Source organism: Leuresthes tenuis, unplaced genomic scaffold, assembly GCF_036924035.1.
Source record: "Leuresthes tenuis unplaced genomic scaffold, fLeuTen1.0.hap1 SCAF_21, whole genome shotgun sequence".
In the NCBI taxonomy this organism is placed as follows: Eukaryota; Metazoa; Chordata; class Actinopteri; order Atheriniformes; family Atherinopsidae; genus Leuresthes; species Leuresthes tenuis.
The window spans coordinates 22,753,740-22,770,353 of NW_027325375.1; the positions used below are offsets into that span (position 1 = coordinate 22,753,740).

General features: G+C 40.7%; 2 protein-coding genes across 2 annotated transcripts; both read left to right on the top strand.

Moving 5' to 3' along the window:
* Positions 1-379: 379 nt before the first annotated feature.
* On the top strand, positions 380-8,043 carry ei24 (EI24 autophagy associated transmembrane protein). Its single transcript, XM_072374604.1, has 11 exons — positions 380-499; positions 1,754-1,890; positions 2,982-3,127; positions 4,290-4,350; positions 4,621-4,687; positions 4,770-4,894; positions 5,132-5,251; positions 5,589-5,700; positions 5,798-5,909; positions 6,494-6,568; positions 6,653-8,043. Exons 2-11 carry the CDS (start codon positions 1,849-1,851, stop codon positions 6,813-6,815), a joined length of 1,023 nt encoding a protein of 340 aa, XP_072230705.1. The 5' UTR covers positions 380-499; positions 1,754-1,848; the 3' UTR covers positions 6,816-8,043.
* Positions 8,044-9,056: 1,013 nt separating this feature from the next.
* Positions 9,057-16,259, top strand: stt3a (STT3 oligosaccharyltransferase complex catalytic subunit A). Its single transcript, XM_072375733.1, has 18 exons — positions 9,057-9,144; positions 9,842-9,962; positions 10,056-10,116; positions 10,201-10,322; positions 10,442-10,587; positions 10,960-11,050; positions 11,288-11,394; positions 11,490-11,654; positions 11,779-11,959; positions 12,733-12,888; positions 12,971-13,062; positions 13,895-14,050; positions 14,189-14,377; positions 14,497-14,613; positions 14,689-14,791; positions 14,951-15,139; positions 15,431-15,546; positions 15,912-16,259. The coding sequence occupies exons 2-18, from the start codon at positions 9,875-9,877 to the stop codon at positions 15,948-15,950; spliced, it is 2,118 nt and encodes a 705-aa protein (XP_072231834.1). The 5' UTR covers positions 9,057-9,144; positions 9,842-9,874; the 3' UTR covers positions 15,951-16,259.
* Positions 16,260-16,614: the final 355 nt, after the last annotated feature.

Genomic DNA, 16,614 nt, shown 5'->3' on the forward strand with positions numbered 1-16,614 from the left:
TATCATCATTACTAATTAGCCATATGTGAAAAAATCATCGCGACATTTTTCTTTATCGAAACAAAAATATTTAAATTAGTTAAGATTTTATCCTCAAAATAGTGCATGTAATCTGAGACATAACCCTAATTTGTAGTCAATTTTTTTAAAAACCATAATTATAATTAAACTTTTATTTGAAAAAAAACTAATACGATTCCCTAAGTACTTTAGTGCTGCAATTACTCTACTTGAATACTCTGACGACTGTAATATTTTAGCATACTCACAGACAAACATTTAGATTAGGATTTTAATGTGTTTTTTCTGACTTTAATACGAAAAAGACTTTCCATTTGAGTACTACACTTCCCATGGTTCTTAGAGGTCGGAGCTTGCGCTATGTGTTTTCCACGGGCCTGGCTGTTGGCAGTGTCTGTCTGGTGTTTGTTGTTGTCACATTAAAGGGGCGAAAGAAAAAAAAATTGAAGAGGTTATAACCCCAAGCCTGTCGCATGAGGTAAGGAAGATGCCATGGCTCACTGTGTGCTGTGTTTTTGGCTTTGATGCCTTGTTGAGGCGTTGTCTCGACGAAAAACAACAGTTAAATTAGTTGCTGAGCGTGAACACTTAGCTAGCAACAGAGAGACTAGCTAGCAGAGCACTATAACAAACCACCGAGAGTCAAATATTATTAGACCAGAGGCATCGTGCTGAGCAGTTTACACAAAAAGGCTATTCACTTACCAAAATTTTAATACCTTTTCAGAGGCCGGGAGGGCTACTTAACACACAAAAAAAAGCGCTATGATCAATTTGAGCTAACCAGCCAGCTTGCTAGCGTTGACTTAGTGTCACTCAGAGACACCAGCTTTACATGAATATACACCTCTAACTTTTATCTTGTTAGAAAGCCTTTTTGAGAGCAAGGCTCAAGGTGTTTTTGTATAAGGTTCCAATGTACTTGGATGCAGATAAGCAGAACAAAATCAGCATTTCTCAAACGGACGAAAGTTTTGTTTTCTTCACTTCAGTTTTGCTTGCTGAGGACAAAAGGTCCCATCAAGACTGCTTTGTCATTATCATGTTAGTTATTATCATATGAGCCATGTCTTTCATTCGTGTGGTTTGCTTAATACTTTGTTTTCTACAAGCCTACATACATTGTCTACAATGAAGAAAATACTTGTAGAAAAATACAAATCATTCAGTGAAATGGAGTATTACATGTTTAATTATTTATTTTTAACAGATCACGTTGATGGTCTGTTATTTAAAACGGAAAGTTATATCACTAGTGAATCAGCATAAAATCGTTACCAAACATGCTAAGTAAGGGAATAGTCTCAGTAATAAACAGATTTTTGCAGTGGAAATGAAACTTTTCTTGGGAGTGATATTAATGTATTCAGATGTAATTCTGGCAAGTTTGATTCCTATGAATGTACTAAAATGCCAACGATAGAAATGCAAAGATCACTGTTTCTAAAGCCAAACCGAGGCCATGACATGAATTGTGGCTGATTGTGTAAAGAAGTTAGATTAACGATGGCTGTTTTTTCTTAGCAGACTGAAGCTGAAATGGGCAGGAAAACCGAAGAAGCTAATCCCAGAACACAATGTGCCTTTTAACTGTATTTGATCTGAGCATACTGGTGCCAGTCCTCTGCTTTTTAGATGTGTAATCGAATTGTTATCATACATTGCTAAAAAAGTGTAAAGTCCATTAGCTTCTGCCCTCATTTTGTGTTTCCTTGGTTTTGAATTGTGTCAGGTTACTGTGTGAGCCCCTCCCTGCCATGAGAGCACACCATCAGGTCACCAGTCCCCCCTCCTTCTGCAGTTGATGGATCTGCAGCTGGTCCAGAGATGACAGACAGCGTCAGGGCCTTCCTCCACAATGTTGCTATGGTCAGCAGGCACAGACGCACCGCGCTCACTCATGAGCTACGACATGACACACAACTATGTAGTATATGGACAGTGAAACAGAAACTCATTCGTTACAATGAACCCATTCAGCTCTATTTTGAAGCGGAACTTTTGGGTTTGCACGTTGTTGAGCTGCGTAGGTTTAAGGTGACCACTTTGTGTCTAATCCCCAGGTCATATCATTAAAATCCCAAAAATCCTTTGAATTTTTAACGATTATCCTTATCTGCAGCTGGTCCAAAAAAAACAATATTTTATGAATTTACTTCAGTTAAAAAATTGCATTCAGCCAAAGAGAATTGAATCCAGTTATTAGTCATCACAGACTGTATTGACGCATCACATTTAACTCAAACCAATGAAAAGAGACTCAAAGGTATACATTGGCTGTGTTTTATTATACATACTTTCTCGAAATAGCTTTTTCAGCCCCACATTGATCATAGACCTGTGTCAGTTCTTTCCTGCTGGACTAAATAACTCGCATGTATCGTCGCCGATTCCTGTAAAAACATTCAACAGCTGTTTATTTACAGATGTTACACTTCACAGATTCTAAGTATTTGGACTGAGCTTTAGGATTTGTGCAAAATCACATTAAATTGATTCACATTCTCACACAATTCACAGCATTTCCTTGGAGAACACAGTCGGGCTGGTATTGATTGAGATGGATTAATTGACATACTGACATTTAAGTTGCTAACAAATCTGTAGCTTAGTTGGATAGTATGTTCCAGAAACACCTGATCCTCATGTCAAAATGAATAATTAGGTTGGGTTTGTTGCAACAACCTCTCAAACGTTTTGCAACAGGATGGAAACAAAGCTTTTGTGTCCACTGGAGCTCTTTGCAAAAAAATGGGAACATCGAAGCCTCTCTGGCTGACACAGCTGGAGCCAACAAGGACGGCTCGACATCTTGCTTTGAACTTTATCGTTAAAGCACCATCAGATAAAGATTTTTGTTTAATTGACACTTTCAATTTCAGCTGTTCAATAAAGATGTAATATTGATGAACTGGGAACAAACACCTGATGCATGTTTTCTGTTGGTCTGGGCACATTAGGGGATCAAGGACTCCATATTGGGGATTGGAACAATCTGCAAGCTGGATGCCCGCATCCAGCAAAAAAGGGAAGAGCAGCGGAGGAGAAGGGCCAGCGGAGCCCTCGCACAGAGACGGGCACAGAGTGAGGAACGCAAACCAGACAAGTAGGTCGAAGCAGATTTGAGTCAGATGTATGTGTATGAATTATTTATTGTGTGTTCCTGAGCTTGAAAGGAGAACCACAGAATCCAGCAAACTCCCAATGCCTTGAATTTACTTTATTATAATTCAATCTTATTTTAAGTCAAGAGTTTCTGATCCTGCACATCCCCACTTTGAACTTTAAAAAGCCTGCATAGATGCTTCCTATTTATAGTATTCATGAGCTGCCCTTCTTAGATTTTAAAGTGGAAATAAATTGGATTATTTTTTTTTTTATATATATATATATATACATAACGCGCTAATAATAATGAAAATGGCTGAATACGTTAATTCAGAGCAGTCACGGATTGAAGCGCCTCTTAAATCTTCTCATTTGAAGGGACCTGCCTGTGCAGCTCATTTCAAAACCTTAACAAACAAAACATGTTCTGCAAAATGCCCAATAAGTCACGTACAAACAAGGTGCGGTTTGCAAATGCAAAAACACCATTAACAAATTAGTTTTGCAAATTCATACTGCATCTGCGAAACAAATGCAGAATGTACTCTCAGTGGCAAATAAAACGAGCAGAAAAGTAGATCCTACAAAGACAAAAATAACAATAACTCTTTTTTTTAATATATATATATATATATATATATATATATATATATATATATATATTTGCATGTTTGTGGCCATCACATGTGGAAAATGGCATGATGCATGAATGCTGTACGTTCACTCGTGGCACAAAATGATACCAGGGATTTCTTTTGAACCTTCTTCTGTACCTTGAAGACTTTTTGAATTTGTTTCTGAAACTTTATGTATCAGAAATAGTTTGTATTTGTTTAACGGCTACAAGCAGCTTACTATTGGACATGTCCACTGTGATGTCGGTCACTTGCTTTTGAACTGCCATTTTGAAGCCACCAAAAACTCCACCACCTGATCAGGAGAAGTGAGTCAAGCCGATGACACGAGTTCAATTACCTCAGTAACCTGCAAAGTTTTACCATGAATAATCTCTATTATTATTATTATTACTCTATATAATCTCTATACAAATGGAGACACATTAACAGCATCTTCACCTTTGTCAAACTTGGAAAAAAAGAAAACCAAAGTCTCCCTTTGAGATTCAACTGTAACGATTCTTGTCCTTCATATTCTTTCAGTGAGCCAAAAGTAGCCAGCAGGATTTTGCAGTGCTGTGCTTGGAATGGAGGAGTGTTCTGGGTAAGCTCTTATTCATCTATTAACATTTAGTCTCATCTCTCACAGTCCAGTTCTGCCAAACATGGCTCCTCACTTTCAGCTGCTGTACAACAGTACCATTGCTACACCATCATCTGTGACCTCTTTTCTTAAACCTTTACATGAACAAATGGCAAAAAGCCTTGTACATTAAACTCAGGTGACCGTTAAAAGACAGATACCAGGTACGGATGGATCTCGTTGTGTGGGGATGTCGAAAATGAACTAAAGCACTTCTTTCTGTCTCCACAGCTCAGTCTGTTTCTCTTCTACCAGGTGTTTATCCCACTGCTGCAGACTCTCACAGCAAAAATCATCGGTATGTGTAGCTGTGTGTAAGAATCCGGAGCATGTGACATGTAGTACCGACCGGTCTGTCAACAAAGCTGTTTTTGCCCCAGGTGACCCCTCCCTCCATGGCAGCGTATGGTCCTGGTTAGAGTTCTTCCTAACCTCCGTCTTCAGTGCTCTCTGGGTTCTCCCCTTGTTTGTCCTCAGCAAGATAGTCAACGCCATCTGGTTCCAGGTGAGGTCGTGCTTTAGCGTTGAATTTCACCTGATTTTTTTCATTAAAATTATGCAATAATGTGAAAATATGCAAATCTAGTCTTTGATATAAAATGGTAAAACAGAAGATCCAATTTTGAGGCTTTGATTTATTTTTTTTAACAGCACTGTTCTTCTCTAACTGTTCTGGGCAGGAGGGTTGTATAATATTCGCAGTTCGGGTTCAGTAACACACCTGAAATATCTCTGTTTGCAGGATATAGCTGACCTAGCATTCGAAGTGTCCGGTTGCAAAGCTCAGCCGTTCCCCAGCGTCAGTAAGATCATCGCAGACATGCTTTTTAACCTCCTCCTCCAGGCACTCTTCCTCATTCAGGCACGTAGTTTCACTTAAATACATCCTTCGTTTTTTCAGCACCACACAATCGCAGCCAAAGCTCCTCTATTAGATGTTTGTTTTAACAGTTGTCACTTTATATGTTTGACTTTAACAATAAAGCGTTGGTCTGTCACTATAAGCTCAAAGTACTTGAAAATTATCCATAAACGGTGATTGGTAGCACTTAGCACAAAGAGGTCGATTCAGAGAATATTAAGCTTTATGGCATTACTCTTTTTTTTCTTTGGTGTACAGAGGTGGATGTATTTTTCTTTTTTTTCATTTCTGTATTCGTGAAATTTAATTGTTTGTGCGTATATTTGTGGTCCACCAGGGTATGATTGTTAGCCTTTTTCCCATTGACGCAATTGGACAGATGGTTAGTCTCCTCCACATGTCTCTGCTCTACTCCCTGTATTGCTTTGAGTATCGCTGGTTCAACCATGGTGAGATTATCTTCCGCTTTCTACACATTCTGCGTATTAAGGCATATAAATTGAACTGTAGACTCGAACATAGAAACATTTTTTTTTCCTGTTCAAGGCATTGAGATGCATCAACGTCTGTCCAATATCGAGAGGAATTGGCCATATTACTTTGGCTTTGGTTTGCCCATGGCTTTGCTGACCGCCATGCCCTCCTCATATATCATCAGGTTAGTTGCAATTCTGCTTTTTAGAGAACTGAAAATAAGTAAATGTAGATATGATTGTTTTTTAAGGGCCAACTTCCAGCTGCCTCACAGATATTATCGAGGATATCAAATTGTTGTCCAAAGAGGGACTTTATGTGCAGGTCAATTACCATGCGAATCGCTGCATAGAGGGTCAGAATAAAAGACAAGTTCCTTCCATTTAAATCCTTTTAATAAGCATCCACATCCAATTGTTCCTAGATGCCAAATATGACTGAAAAAAATCTACATTCGTCTGAAAAAGTGTGGGATCTTGAGATTGAAATCGTGCAGAAAGCTTGTGTACTAAACACAGAATATATCAGCAGCTTTTTGTGTAATTTAGTTTGACCAGTCATAGCATCGTGAAATGAAAATACGTGAGGCTTACAAATGTATACTGTGGTGTGAACCTTAAAAATGTTTTATTGTCCAATCAACAGACCTTAAAGTCATTTACTAAAAATGAAGATGACCGTAAAATCTTAATCTGAAGAAATTATTTCATCTTTTCTTTGGATTTTTGGTTTTATTTTATATAATCTATATTTTTTTTTCTACCCCAGTGGCTGCTTGTTCTCCATCCTGTTCCCTCTGTTTATCATCAGTGCTAATGAGGCAAAGACGCCAACAAAGCTGTAGTAAGTGTCAGTCAATCACCTGAAGCCTAACCATGAAATGGAGATGAATCGAGGCGTGTACTGATCGCACTTATGCTTTTCCAGCCACTTCCAGCTGCGTCTCTTCTCTCTGGTTGTGCTGATCAGCAACAAGCTTTTCCATAAGACCGTGCACCTGCAGTCCACCATGACATCGTCGGCCTCGTCAGAGAAGCTGTCCACCCCCCACGCTTCCCTGAACCGCCAGAGACTGCTGCCCACCCAGTGATGGGGGCACTTGACAAATAAAAGAAAGCAACCAAGTGGCTTTGCATCGTGTGATGAAGTGATTCTTCCAGAGGGATTACCCTGAATGAAGATAAATGATGTAGGACAAAGGCTTTGCTTTTTTTCTTTGTTCTTTTTTTTTTTTTTTTTTTTTTTTTTTAATCTCTTGTCCCTGGATTATTAGTTTGCCTCATCGACAAGAGTCATTCTCAGTGTGACACAAAAATTGACTGACCTGTGCCTCACACTCTGAACGCGATATATAGATAACTCTAAACTTGTTTTCTTTTTGTATAATGTGCCATTTGAGTGACTCACCTTGAATACATTACAGCACAAGAAATCTTTTAGTTGAACTGATTTAGCAAAGTGAACTAAAGGATGTTTGCTCTGTTAGCATTCAGAAGCTAACAGTACAGTTATCTTTTACCTGCAGGGTGGGTTTTTTCTTTATCTTGCAAGTCACATTCCTTCCTCACAGATTGAATGCTTTCTTGCCCACGGATGCTGGTGTCATAGTAGTTACAGAAAGAGAACTAGTAGAGCTATAAAGGGATTTTTCTTCTTCTTTTTCCATTGGTTTAATTCTGATGCAGCTTGCACAGTTTCCAGTTGAGCTGCTAGAAAGAAAAAAAAAAAGAAAAGGATTAGTGACATTTTGTTATGGAAACCAAATAACAAAATCACACACGTATGTTGATAGAAATGTTGCTCGGTGTCTCATCCCAAATAGAAACCTCCATCCACTGTCTGATGTAGTTCACGGGGTGATACCAGCAAAGGAAAAGCTGCCCGAGTGTGATAGTTGATGGTGAGATTACACTGCCAAACAGCATCATCTATTTCTTTCTTTGTTTCACTTGAAACCACTACAATACTGAGCTCTGTAACAAAGGGAGGACTCATATAGACCGGCCTCAGTTTGCTAGACCTCCTTATTCACAGAGAGCTCATTAAAATATAACTGACCCCCCTCCCCCCAAAAGATGATTTCATGGTTTTCTTTTTTCACTGTACATAATTTTAGTATCTCCTAAATATTCATTATCCACCACCTAGCGACCTCTCTCTCATTCACCAGAGCTACTTCCTGTGGAGATGGCAACGATTTTGAAATGGTGTGCAGTTATGAAAAGGGGAGGGTAATGTTTGTGCAGACTGATATTTGTGAGTGAGGTTTTGTAAAAGTAATCTTGTCTCATTTCAATAAAGTTGGTCAGTATTCAATATTTGATGTTTGTTCAGTTTTTTTTTTCCACTCAACAGTGGAAGGATGAGGAGGAGGGATATACAGTCAGCCTGACGCCCAAAATAGTGCTCACAAGAACACTCGCAATGAAATTAAATGAAAAAATGTGTGTATAGGTTGTTATTGCTTCTGGCAGGAGTGACCTTCAGTATCTCTGTGTAGCTGAAGAAGCCTCTGAGTTAACATACTGCATATTGTTTCAACACTATGTAATATCGTCCATTATGTTCATCAACTTGTGCAGAATTTCCCTTGGCACAGAGCCAGCCTTCTTCATAGTTCAAGTTTCTTTGAGTGGCTGGTTCTGATGCTGCTGCCACTACAGATGGCTGCAAAACAAATTGCACTCTCCACCACAGAGTTATAAAATATATGTAGCAGCTTGGTACATCATTGAAAGACCTGGGTTTCCCAAAGGGCGCACAGTCTGTTCTGTCGCTACTGGAAGACGACCTCAGTTGCATTTTCAGTCTAGTCTGCTGTCCAGGTGCACTCACAGGAACCTGTATTCCTCAGCCACCTCCACCTCTCCTCCTAGGATGGGTCGGTGTTTTGCTTATTCGTGGTTATCCTAAAATTCAGTCTTTTTTTTTTTGTTTGTGGTCAACACAACACAAATTAATGTTAACTAGAGAGTAATGGCAAAAATTTATAGCATATTCTTGATTTCGGCTCAACGTGCGTCTTTCTGTTTAAAAGTGGTTGGGAATTTCAATTTGAGAGTTTCATGTTAAACTTAAACACACCAGTAAACGAATTGTTACACTGTCACAAAGCTGTTTACGGTTTAATTTTGCTCTAGCATCGTGGAAAGTTGTAACGTTAATTATATGGCATAATTTTGAACCAGCAGGAGGCGACACATTTTTCTACTTTTCCACATTAAGGACACGTCACTACACTACAGCGGCATGTTAAGGAACCAAATTTGAATGACAACCAAAGAACCAATAAAATCTCTCCGAGATCACTATTGACTGATGCTCAACCAATAAACGCACACGTTTGGAGTTGTAGGGGCGGGATTAGGTTACGGTGAAGGTTGTGTGTGAAAAGTGTATGAGTAACAGGAGCGGAGCGGGTGAGTCTTACCAAGCATTTCACGTAATAAATATTAGTTAATTCGGGACTATTATTATTTTTTATTTTATGCTGTTGTCGTAGACTTCGTGGTGTTTTGAAAATAAGTCTAAGAAGAGCTTCGCTGTTGCGGGTTTCATTAAAAAGCAGCTACCAGGCTAGCCTCGTTAGCTGCTCTCATACTTTAACAGGATGAAAATTGCATCCGAATTAGCCGGCCTGATGCTGACCAGCTAACAGATACCTTCTTATTTATATCAGTGTTTGAATGCTTATTCTATGTGTGCAGCGTGCATGTTTGATAGCTATTCCAACAATTTATAGCTGTTGGGAAGCTGTAATCAGTTCCTCTAAGGCTTTGTTCTGATGGTTGTACTGCATTGAAAGTTAGCATTAACAACCTCGTTGGGCTCAGAGACTCAACTTTCCGCTTTGGATAGAACGTTTAAGTGCAAAACTTGAGAAAGATTTCTGCACAAGGTTTCCAAAGTGACTGCTTCCTGGTTGCTGACGCCATATCTAGTGCGTGGCCTTATCTGGTTGGATAAACGTGGAAGTTTACAGCAGCAGCTGCAATACAGATTTTTGTCTAGCTTATTTAAAATCACTTGTGAGAGGATTTTATTTTGCACCATTTTTTTTCTAAAGAAATAAACTTATCAGTCATGGTCTCACAGTGTTTGGTTTCTTTCCTCAAGGTAGTACGGTGAGCCATCCCTAACCTCGCCAAAATGACCAAGCTGGGCTTCTTGCGTTTGTCCTATGAGAAACAGGACACACTGCTGAAGCTGCTCATCCTGTCCATGGCTGCTGTCCTCTGTGAGTCCTTTGCACCCCTTAAAGAGCAGCAGCATCTTCCTAATAGTAAATAATGCAATACATTGAATCATATGGTTTTCTTCTTCTCCTCAGCATTCTCCACTCGGCTCTTTTCCGTCTTGAGGTTTGAGAGTGTCATCCATGAGTTTGATCCGTAAGTGCCGCTTTAATAAGGTTCGTCTCAGAATCCTTTCCGCCTCACTTCTTTGTCTCACTTTCACCGTCAACTCACTTTTAGATACTTCAACTACCGTACCACCCGCTTCCTTGCTGAGGAGGGATTTTACAAGTTCCACAACTGGTTTGATGACAGGGCATGGTATCCTCTGGGGAGGATCATTGGTGGCACCATTTATCCAGGTAGAGTTTCAGTACTTGTAATTGTTGACTTGCTCCTGATCATAAAAGCGGAGCGGAACTGTCATCTAAGGTTTAGAAGAATCTGTGACGGTTTGTGTCCCTTTCCTCCCTTTTGACAGGACTCATGGTCACGTCTGCAGTCCTGTACCACGTCCTACATTTTTTCCACATCACCATAGACATCCGTAATGTCTGTGTCTTCCTGGCTCCCTTGTTCTCTTCCTTTACTGCCATTGTCACCTACCACTTGACCAAGGAGCTGAAGGTAAAACATCAAATGCTCAAATTCTAAGTTAAGTATCCCATAGATGGGTGTACATAGATGAACATGGTTTTCTTTTTAAGAAGTCATGTTAATTGTCTTTGGCCTTCATTCATACTGCACTAAGTTGGCACATTGTTGTTCTGTTAAAGTGGAATGTACTATACAAAGAAATAAATGTTATGTAACCATCTACATCATGTAGTATTATGCTGTGCAGTTTAAAAGCAGCAAATAGAGCAGCTTCCAAAACTACCTTACAGTCAAATCTCCAAGACAGTTCCAGTAAGAACTACAAGACTGTCATCTAAGTGTTCATTCTTTTTCATTCTTTCCCCTCACTACTGCCACTGAATGGTATTTTTGTCTTTTTAGGACGCAGGTGCTGGGCTCCTGGCAGCTGCCATGATTGCAGTGGTGCCTGGTTATATTTCTCGTTCCGTCGCTGGTTCTTATGATAATGAAGGTACAACAGCTGCAATGCTCACTGACTGTTGGTTGGGCAAATCAAAACACTCCATGAAACTCTAGCTATACTGTGGACGTTTTGTGCTTTTTGTCTCGTGCCGTAGAGATTTGCTAGTGAATTTAAAAAGAAAGCACCAGTTGTAGTCTGCAAGTGTAAAATCCGCATGTGCCGCTGATGTTTAAAGGAAACAAAGTCAGAATCCTTCATCAGATCCTTCTGCCATGTTCCACCCAGGTATTGCCATCTTCTGTATGCTGTTGACTTATTACATGTGGATCAGAGCTGTCAAAACGGGCTCGGTGTACTGGTCATCCATGTGCGCATTAGCGTACTTCTACATGGTGAGGAGATCGGTCATTTGTATGTCATTCTGAATTAATTCCGAGTTGACAGAGTTGTCATTATAAGGTCTTTGTGTGTGTGTGTGTGTGTTCAGGTTTCCTCCTGGGGTGGCTATGTGTTCCTGATCAACCTCATCCCCCTCCACGTCCTGGTGCTGATGCTCACAGGCAGATTCTCTCACCGCATATATGTGGCTTACTGCACAGTTTACTGCCTGGGCACCATCCTCTCCATGCAGATCTCTTTTGTTGGTTTCCAGGTAAAAAGTGCTGTTGTTTGTCTCATCACCTGTACGCATTCTGCGTGCAGTTTTCTTTTTAATCTAAACTAAAGAGGCGACTGCTCTCTGACGCTCTGATTGTCTCTCTTCTCTCATGCACCAGCCGGTGCTATCATCGGAGCACATGGCAGCCTTTGGTGTGTTTGGCCTGTGCCAGATTCATGCCTTTGTGGACTATCTGCGCAGCAAACTCAATGCGCAGCAGTTTGAGGTGCTGTTCAAGAGTGTCATCTCTCTGGTGGGCTTCATCCTGCTGTCTGTGGGTGCTGTTCTCATGCTGACAGGTGAGAGTGTTGATAAGGAGCTCCGAAAGCAGCCCGAAGCACACTTACACAATGCGAGAATAAACAAATTCATCACCAAAAATTATTTTTAAAAACTTTTTTTTTTTTTTTAAATGAATGTCAACATGTTGATGAATACAAAATCAAGCTTCTCCAAACTGTCTCAACACAGTCAGATAATGAGGTGGGGGATCAAATCCCTCCTGCATGAATATATGTAATTAGACTGAAAATAGGCCTCAGCACTCAGTACATGCTCCATCTTTTTATAAAAGTATTCTAGTGTAGGTGTGTATTATTACAGGTCAGTTCCCATTAAAGCTGCTGTCATTCTCATATTTTTCCCTTCCTTTTGTCTAAACGCGTCAGAAGCTGTGATTAATAATCAGCCCATTAAGACTTCATGCCAGTTGCAGCTACTTTAAACATTTTCAGGCTGTCACTCGGCTCGAAATCCCGATTTCATAACCACACAGCTATACTTGCATGTGAAATGATCGCCGATAGAGAAAGTTGGAAGCAGCAGAAAGTCTTGCAGGTTTTCTTTTACAGTCCAGAGCATTGCAGCGTCGATAACTCAATTCCCCTCCTGTGCATGTATATGGGTGGTGGTCCAGTTAAATGGCCCAGTGGAGCTGTAACCATAGCACGACTCATGTGTGCATGTACATGTATTTGCAAAGGGCAACTTGACAGATGGAAAACGTTTGTGATGCAGATTTGAATGGGTTCTTTTTCTCTGAACTTTGACCTGAGGCGTGTGTTTCTCTCAGGTAAAATCTCTCCGTGGACTGGTCGTTTCTACTCCCTGTTGGATCCCTCCTACGCCAAAAACAACATCCCCATCATCGCCTCTGTCTCAGAGCACCAGCCCACAACCTGGTCTTCATACTATTTTGACCTTCAGCTGCTGGTCTTCATGTTTCCAGGCAAGTCAGCAGAAGCATGGAACAACCGAGATAATGCAGTATGATCAACCTATACTTATCTCCATCTCACCTTTCCTTCCAGTTGGTCTTTACTACTGCTTTAACAACCTGTCCGACGCCAGGATCTTCATCATCATGTACGGAGTTACCAGCATGTACTTCTCAGCTGTCATGGTAAAACTGCTGAATCTATATTTTTAACATGCAAATGGTTCATTCTGTGGCTCAGGAGGAAGTGTGGTTGGTTGTCTGCCAGCCACCTGGTCAATAGTTTGATCCCAGATATCTCCAGTGCTTTCATCAGTGTGTGACTGTGTATTGTAGAAACGTGCACTCTATTTATAAAATAACAACATTGCATGAATGTGCAATGTGCAACTTTTAGAGGTCAACAATTCCTAAAAAGGGCTATACAAATGCTGTCCTTTTGCATCTTTTCTATGGGCGCCTACTTGCTTCCTTCACTCACATGTTACTGCCACACAGTGAGGAGGTGAGCCGGAGATATGAGGACGGATGCTCAGGCTGCTAACCCACACCTACTTCTTGGTTTATTTCCACACCTTTTTAAATTATTAAACCAAACTTTGGAGTTTTTTTGGCTGGCTCCTAACTCTGTGGTTCTGAGTCATGTGCAAGGCACCATGAAGTCCAACCCAGACTAACAGCATTGCTGAACAGAATGTGTTTGCTTGTTGCCGAGGGTTATGGCAGACACGGCGGAGAACAACTGTCTGTGCTTTTGAGTAGTCTTCTGTAAACTGTAGACAGTTTTTAGGACATTCTGTCTTAAGGACCAGATATGAGAGTCCCGTCTGATAGTCTGAACACGATTGTTTGTCCAGAATCCATCTTTCTCCTCATCTCCAAGTTGTTTTTAAGGGATTCAAAGAGCTGTACATGAGAAATGGGTTCAGAGTCTCTGGAGTTGGTGCTGAAGGAAATCATGATGAAAGCGTCCAATATGTGATGGAGCTGATGCACTGGTTGACTGTTTCCTCCTCAGGTGCGGCTGATGTTGGTACTGGCTCCAGTTATGTGCATCCTGTCAGGCATTGGTGTATCCCAGGTTCTAACTACTTACATGAAGAATTTGGATGTCAGCCGGCCGGACAAGAAGACCAAGAAGCAGCAGGACTCCACCTACCCCATTAAAAACGAGGTAGGAATGTGGTGGGAGAGACTCGATCAGGAGTTGCTGATGCAACCTTTTTTGGATGCTGACCCCTTTGTGTGTTAAGTTTTAAAAGTAGCTGAACGGAACCGGTCTTAAAGTTGCTTTGTCTTGTCTACCCACCAGGTTGCCAGTGGGATGATTCTGGTCATGGCTTTTTTCCTCATCACATACACCTTTCACTCTACTTGGGTGACCAGTGAAGCCTACTCCTCTCCTTCAATTGTCCTTTCGGCCCGTGGAGGTGACGGCAGCCGCATCATCTTTGATGACTTCAGAGAGGCCTACTATTGGCTCCGCCACAACACTCCCGAGGTCTGTCGTCCTCACAGTATTAAATCTTTTTAAAAAGGCATCCGGTGATTGTTTTGAATCATGGAGTCACAGTTAAAGGGTTTTCATTCAGATGGTTAAACTTTATTGTGTGCTTACAGGATGCTAAAGTTATGTCATGGTGGGATTATGGCTATCAGATAACTGCCATGGCTAATCGAACCATTCTAGTGGACAACAACACATGGAACAACACGCACATCTCAAGAGTTGGACAGGTGAGTTGGGTCACCTGCATGCTAATCATGCTTAAAAGTGGTGCCGTGTTAACTGCTCTGTCCTTTGCTGTTCAGGCTATGGCATCCACAGAGGAGAGGGCCTATGAGATTATGAGGGAGCTGGATGTCAGTTATGTTTTGGTGATCTTTGGAGGACTGACGGGCTATTCTTCAGATGGTAGATTTCCATTTATCACTAGATACTGTTCACCAGGGTCATAGCGCCTTTACTGTGTTTTAAATGTCAGACGAGCATTCTAAAATTTTCAGGGTTGGATTGCAGTTGTGTTTTTTTTCCTGGACTAGAAAATAAACTGTGCATCTCTGTCCGTGACAGACATCAATAAGTTTCTATGGATGGTCCGCATTGGGGGAAGCACTGAGACAGGCAAACACATCAAGGAGCATGACTACTACACACCCACTGGAGAGTTCAGAGTGGACCGTGAGGGCTCCCCTGTCCTGCTCAACTGCCTCATGTACAAGATGTGCTACTACCGCTTTGGGCAGGTCTACACAGAAGGCAGTAAGTAGCTAAAGCCACTTTTCTGAAGGGTTTGTCAGTCGATGAGCCACGCAATAGGCCTTTTCACACGTCTTTCAAGATGGGTCTGATATGCCTTCGTTTTGCTGTGGTTAGTAGAATGTGAAATATAGTTTACAGCTGATGGAATTGTTCCAGTATTGTCTCCGCAAACGACAACCACATGACTGAAAGATGTTGCTGCTGAAACAGCCTTTTTAAGGTTTTTCTCCTTAGAATAAAGAAATTGAAGCCTGTTTTTACTACACCAACTGGTGATGATGTTGTCTGCAGAGAGGCCACCTGGTTATGACAGAGTGAGGAATGCTGAAATTGGGAACAAAGACTTTGAACTGGACGTGTTGGAAGAGGCCTACACAACAGAGCACTGGTTGGTCAGGATATACAAGGTACATCTGCCAAATTCCTTTCGTTGGTATTGACAGAAAAGGAGTGAGCAACTTAAATGCTCGAGTAGTTCATACACTGTTATTTGTTATTTGATGCCTGTGTTTTCAGTAATGACATGCTTTTATTTGATGGTAAATAATAGATCTGAGAAGTGAAAACCACGTTTCATCACATGAAAACAAGTTTTTTATTTTTATAAATGTAAATGCTTGCTGTTGCTCTAGCTGCAGTACATTTAAAATCAGAATAATTCATGTTTACATAGACTTATTTTAGTTCTTAGTCATATTAGAGATCGTATCACAAGAAATCTGCAACTGCATTATAGCAGAATATCCTGACAAAATGCCGTTTCATCCTTCAGGTGAAAGATCTTGACAACCGAGGGCTTTCGAGGACATAAAAAATCTTCAAGCTGCAGTGAAATCAGCCTTTTAGCGCACAGCACTGAACGCCTTCCTTTGTGGTCTGCAGATGAGTGGAGAAAAGTTCTTTTTTTATACTTTATTTGGGGAGGAAAATTGCAGAGATTTTTTTTTTTCCCTATTAGTTGTAATGAAATCTCCTCTGGGATCTGAGGGAGTTGGTGTGAAAATGTCCGCTCTGGTGTCAGGAAGCATAATTTGCTAAGGAGTGTATAAAAGAAAGCCGTGTTCATTTAAGAGTGCTTTGGATTTTTACAATGTGGTCAATTAAAGTGGGATTAAATGTGCTCGAGTGTCTGTTTTTTCCTCAAATTATACTGAATAAAACGATTGATCCTGTTAATCATTTGACAGTTTAAGTGGTTTTATCTCAGTGTGCAGTTTAACTCTTAGGCTGAGTTCACACTGCAGACAAACCAGACCCAGGCCACATTCATTGGATACAGTTCTGTTATTCAAAGCGACAGTCTGAACCATTGTGTTGCATTTCATTGAAGTGAGAGATTAAACAATTCTGCACCGGAGGAGGCAAGATCAAATAATGGACAAAGCAAGCATGGCAGACACCACACACACACACACACTTGTCCTTTTTGTGCAACTTTCTTCCCTTCGTGTGTCATTGTCAGCCTAGATTGCACA

Coding starts and splice junctions, on each gene's coding strand:
- ei24 (XM_072374604.1), top strand. CDS start 1,849: ATGACAGACAGCGTCAGGGCCTTCCTCCACAATGTTGCTATG. Junction 3,128..4,289: donor GAGGAACGCAAACCAGACAA/GTAGGTCGAAGC, acceptor ATATTCTTTCAG/TGAGCCAAAAGTAGCCAGCA. Junction 4,351..4,620: donor GGAATGGAGGAGTGTTCTGG/GTAAGCTCTTAT, acceptor CTGTCTCCACAG/CTCAGTCTGTTTCTCTTCTA.
- stt3a (XM_072375733.1), top strand. CDS start 9,875: ATGACCAAGCTGGGCTTCTTGCGTTTGTCCTATGAGAAACAGGACACA. Junction 11,395..11,489: donor CATTAGCGTACTTCTACATG/GTGAGGAGATCG, acceptor GTGTGTGTTCAG/GTTTCCTCCTGGGGTGGCTA. Junction 14,378..14,496: donor TCCGCCACAACACTCCCGAG/GTCTGTCGTCCT, acceptor GTGTGCTTACAG/GATGCTAAAGTTATGTCATG.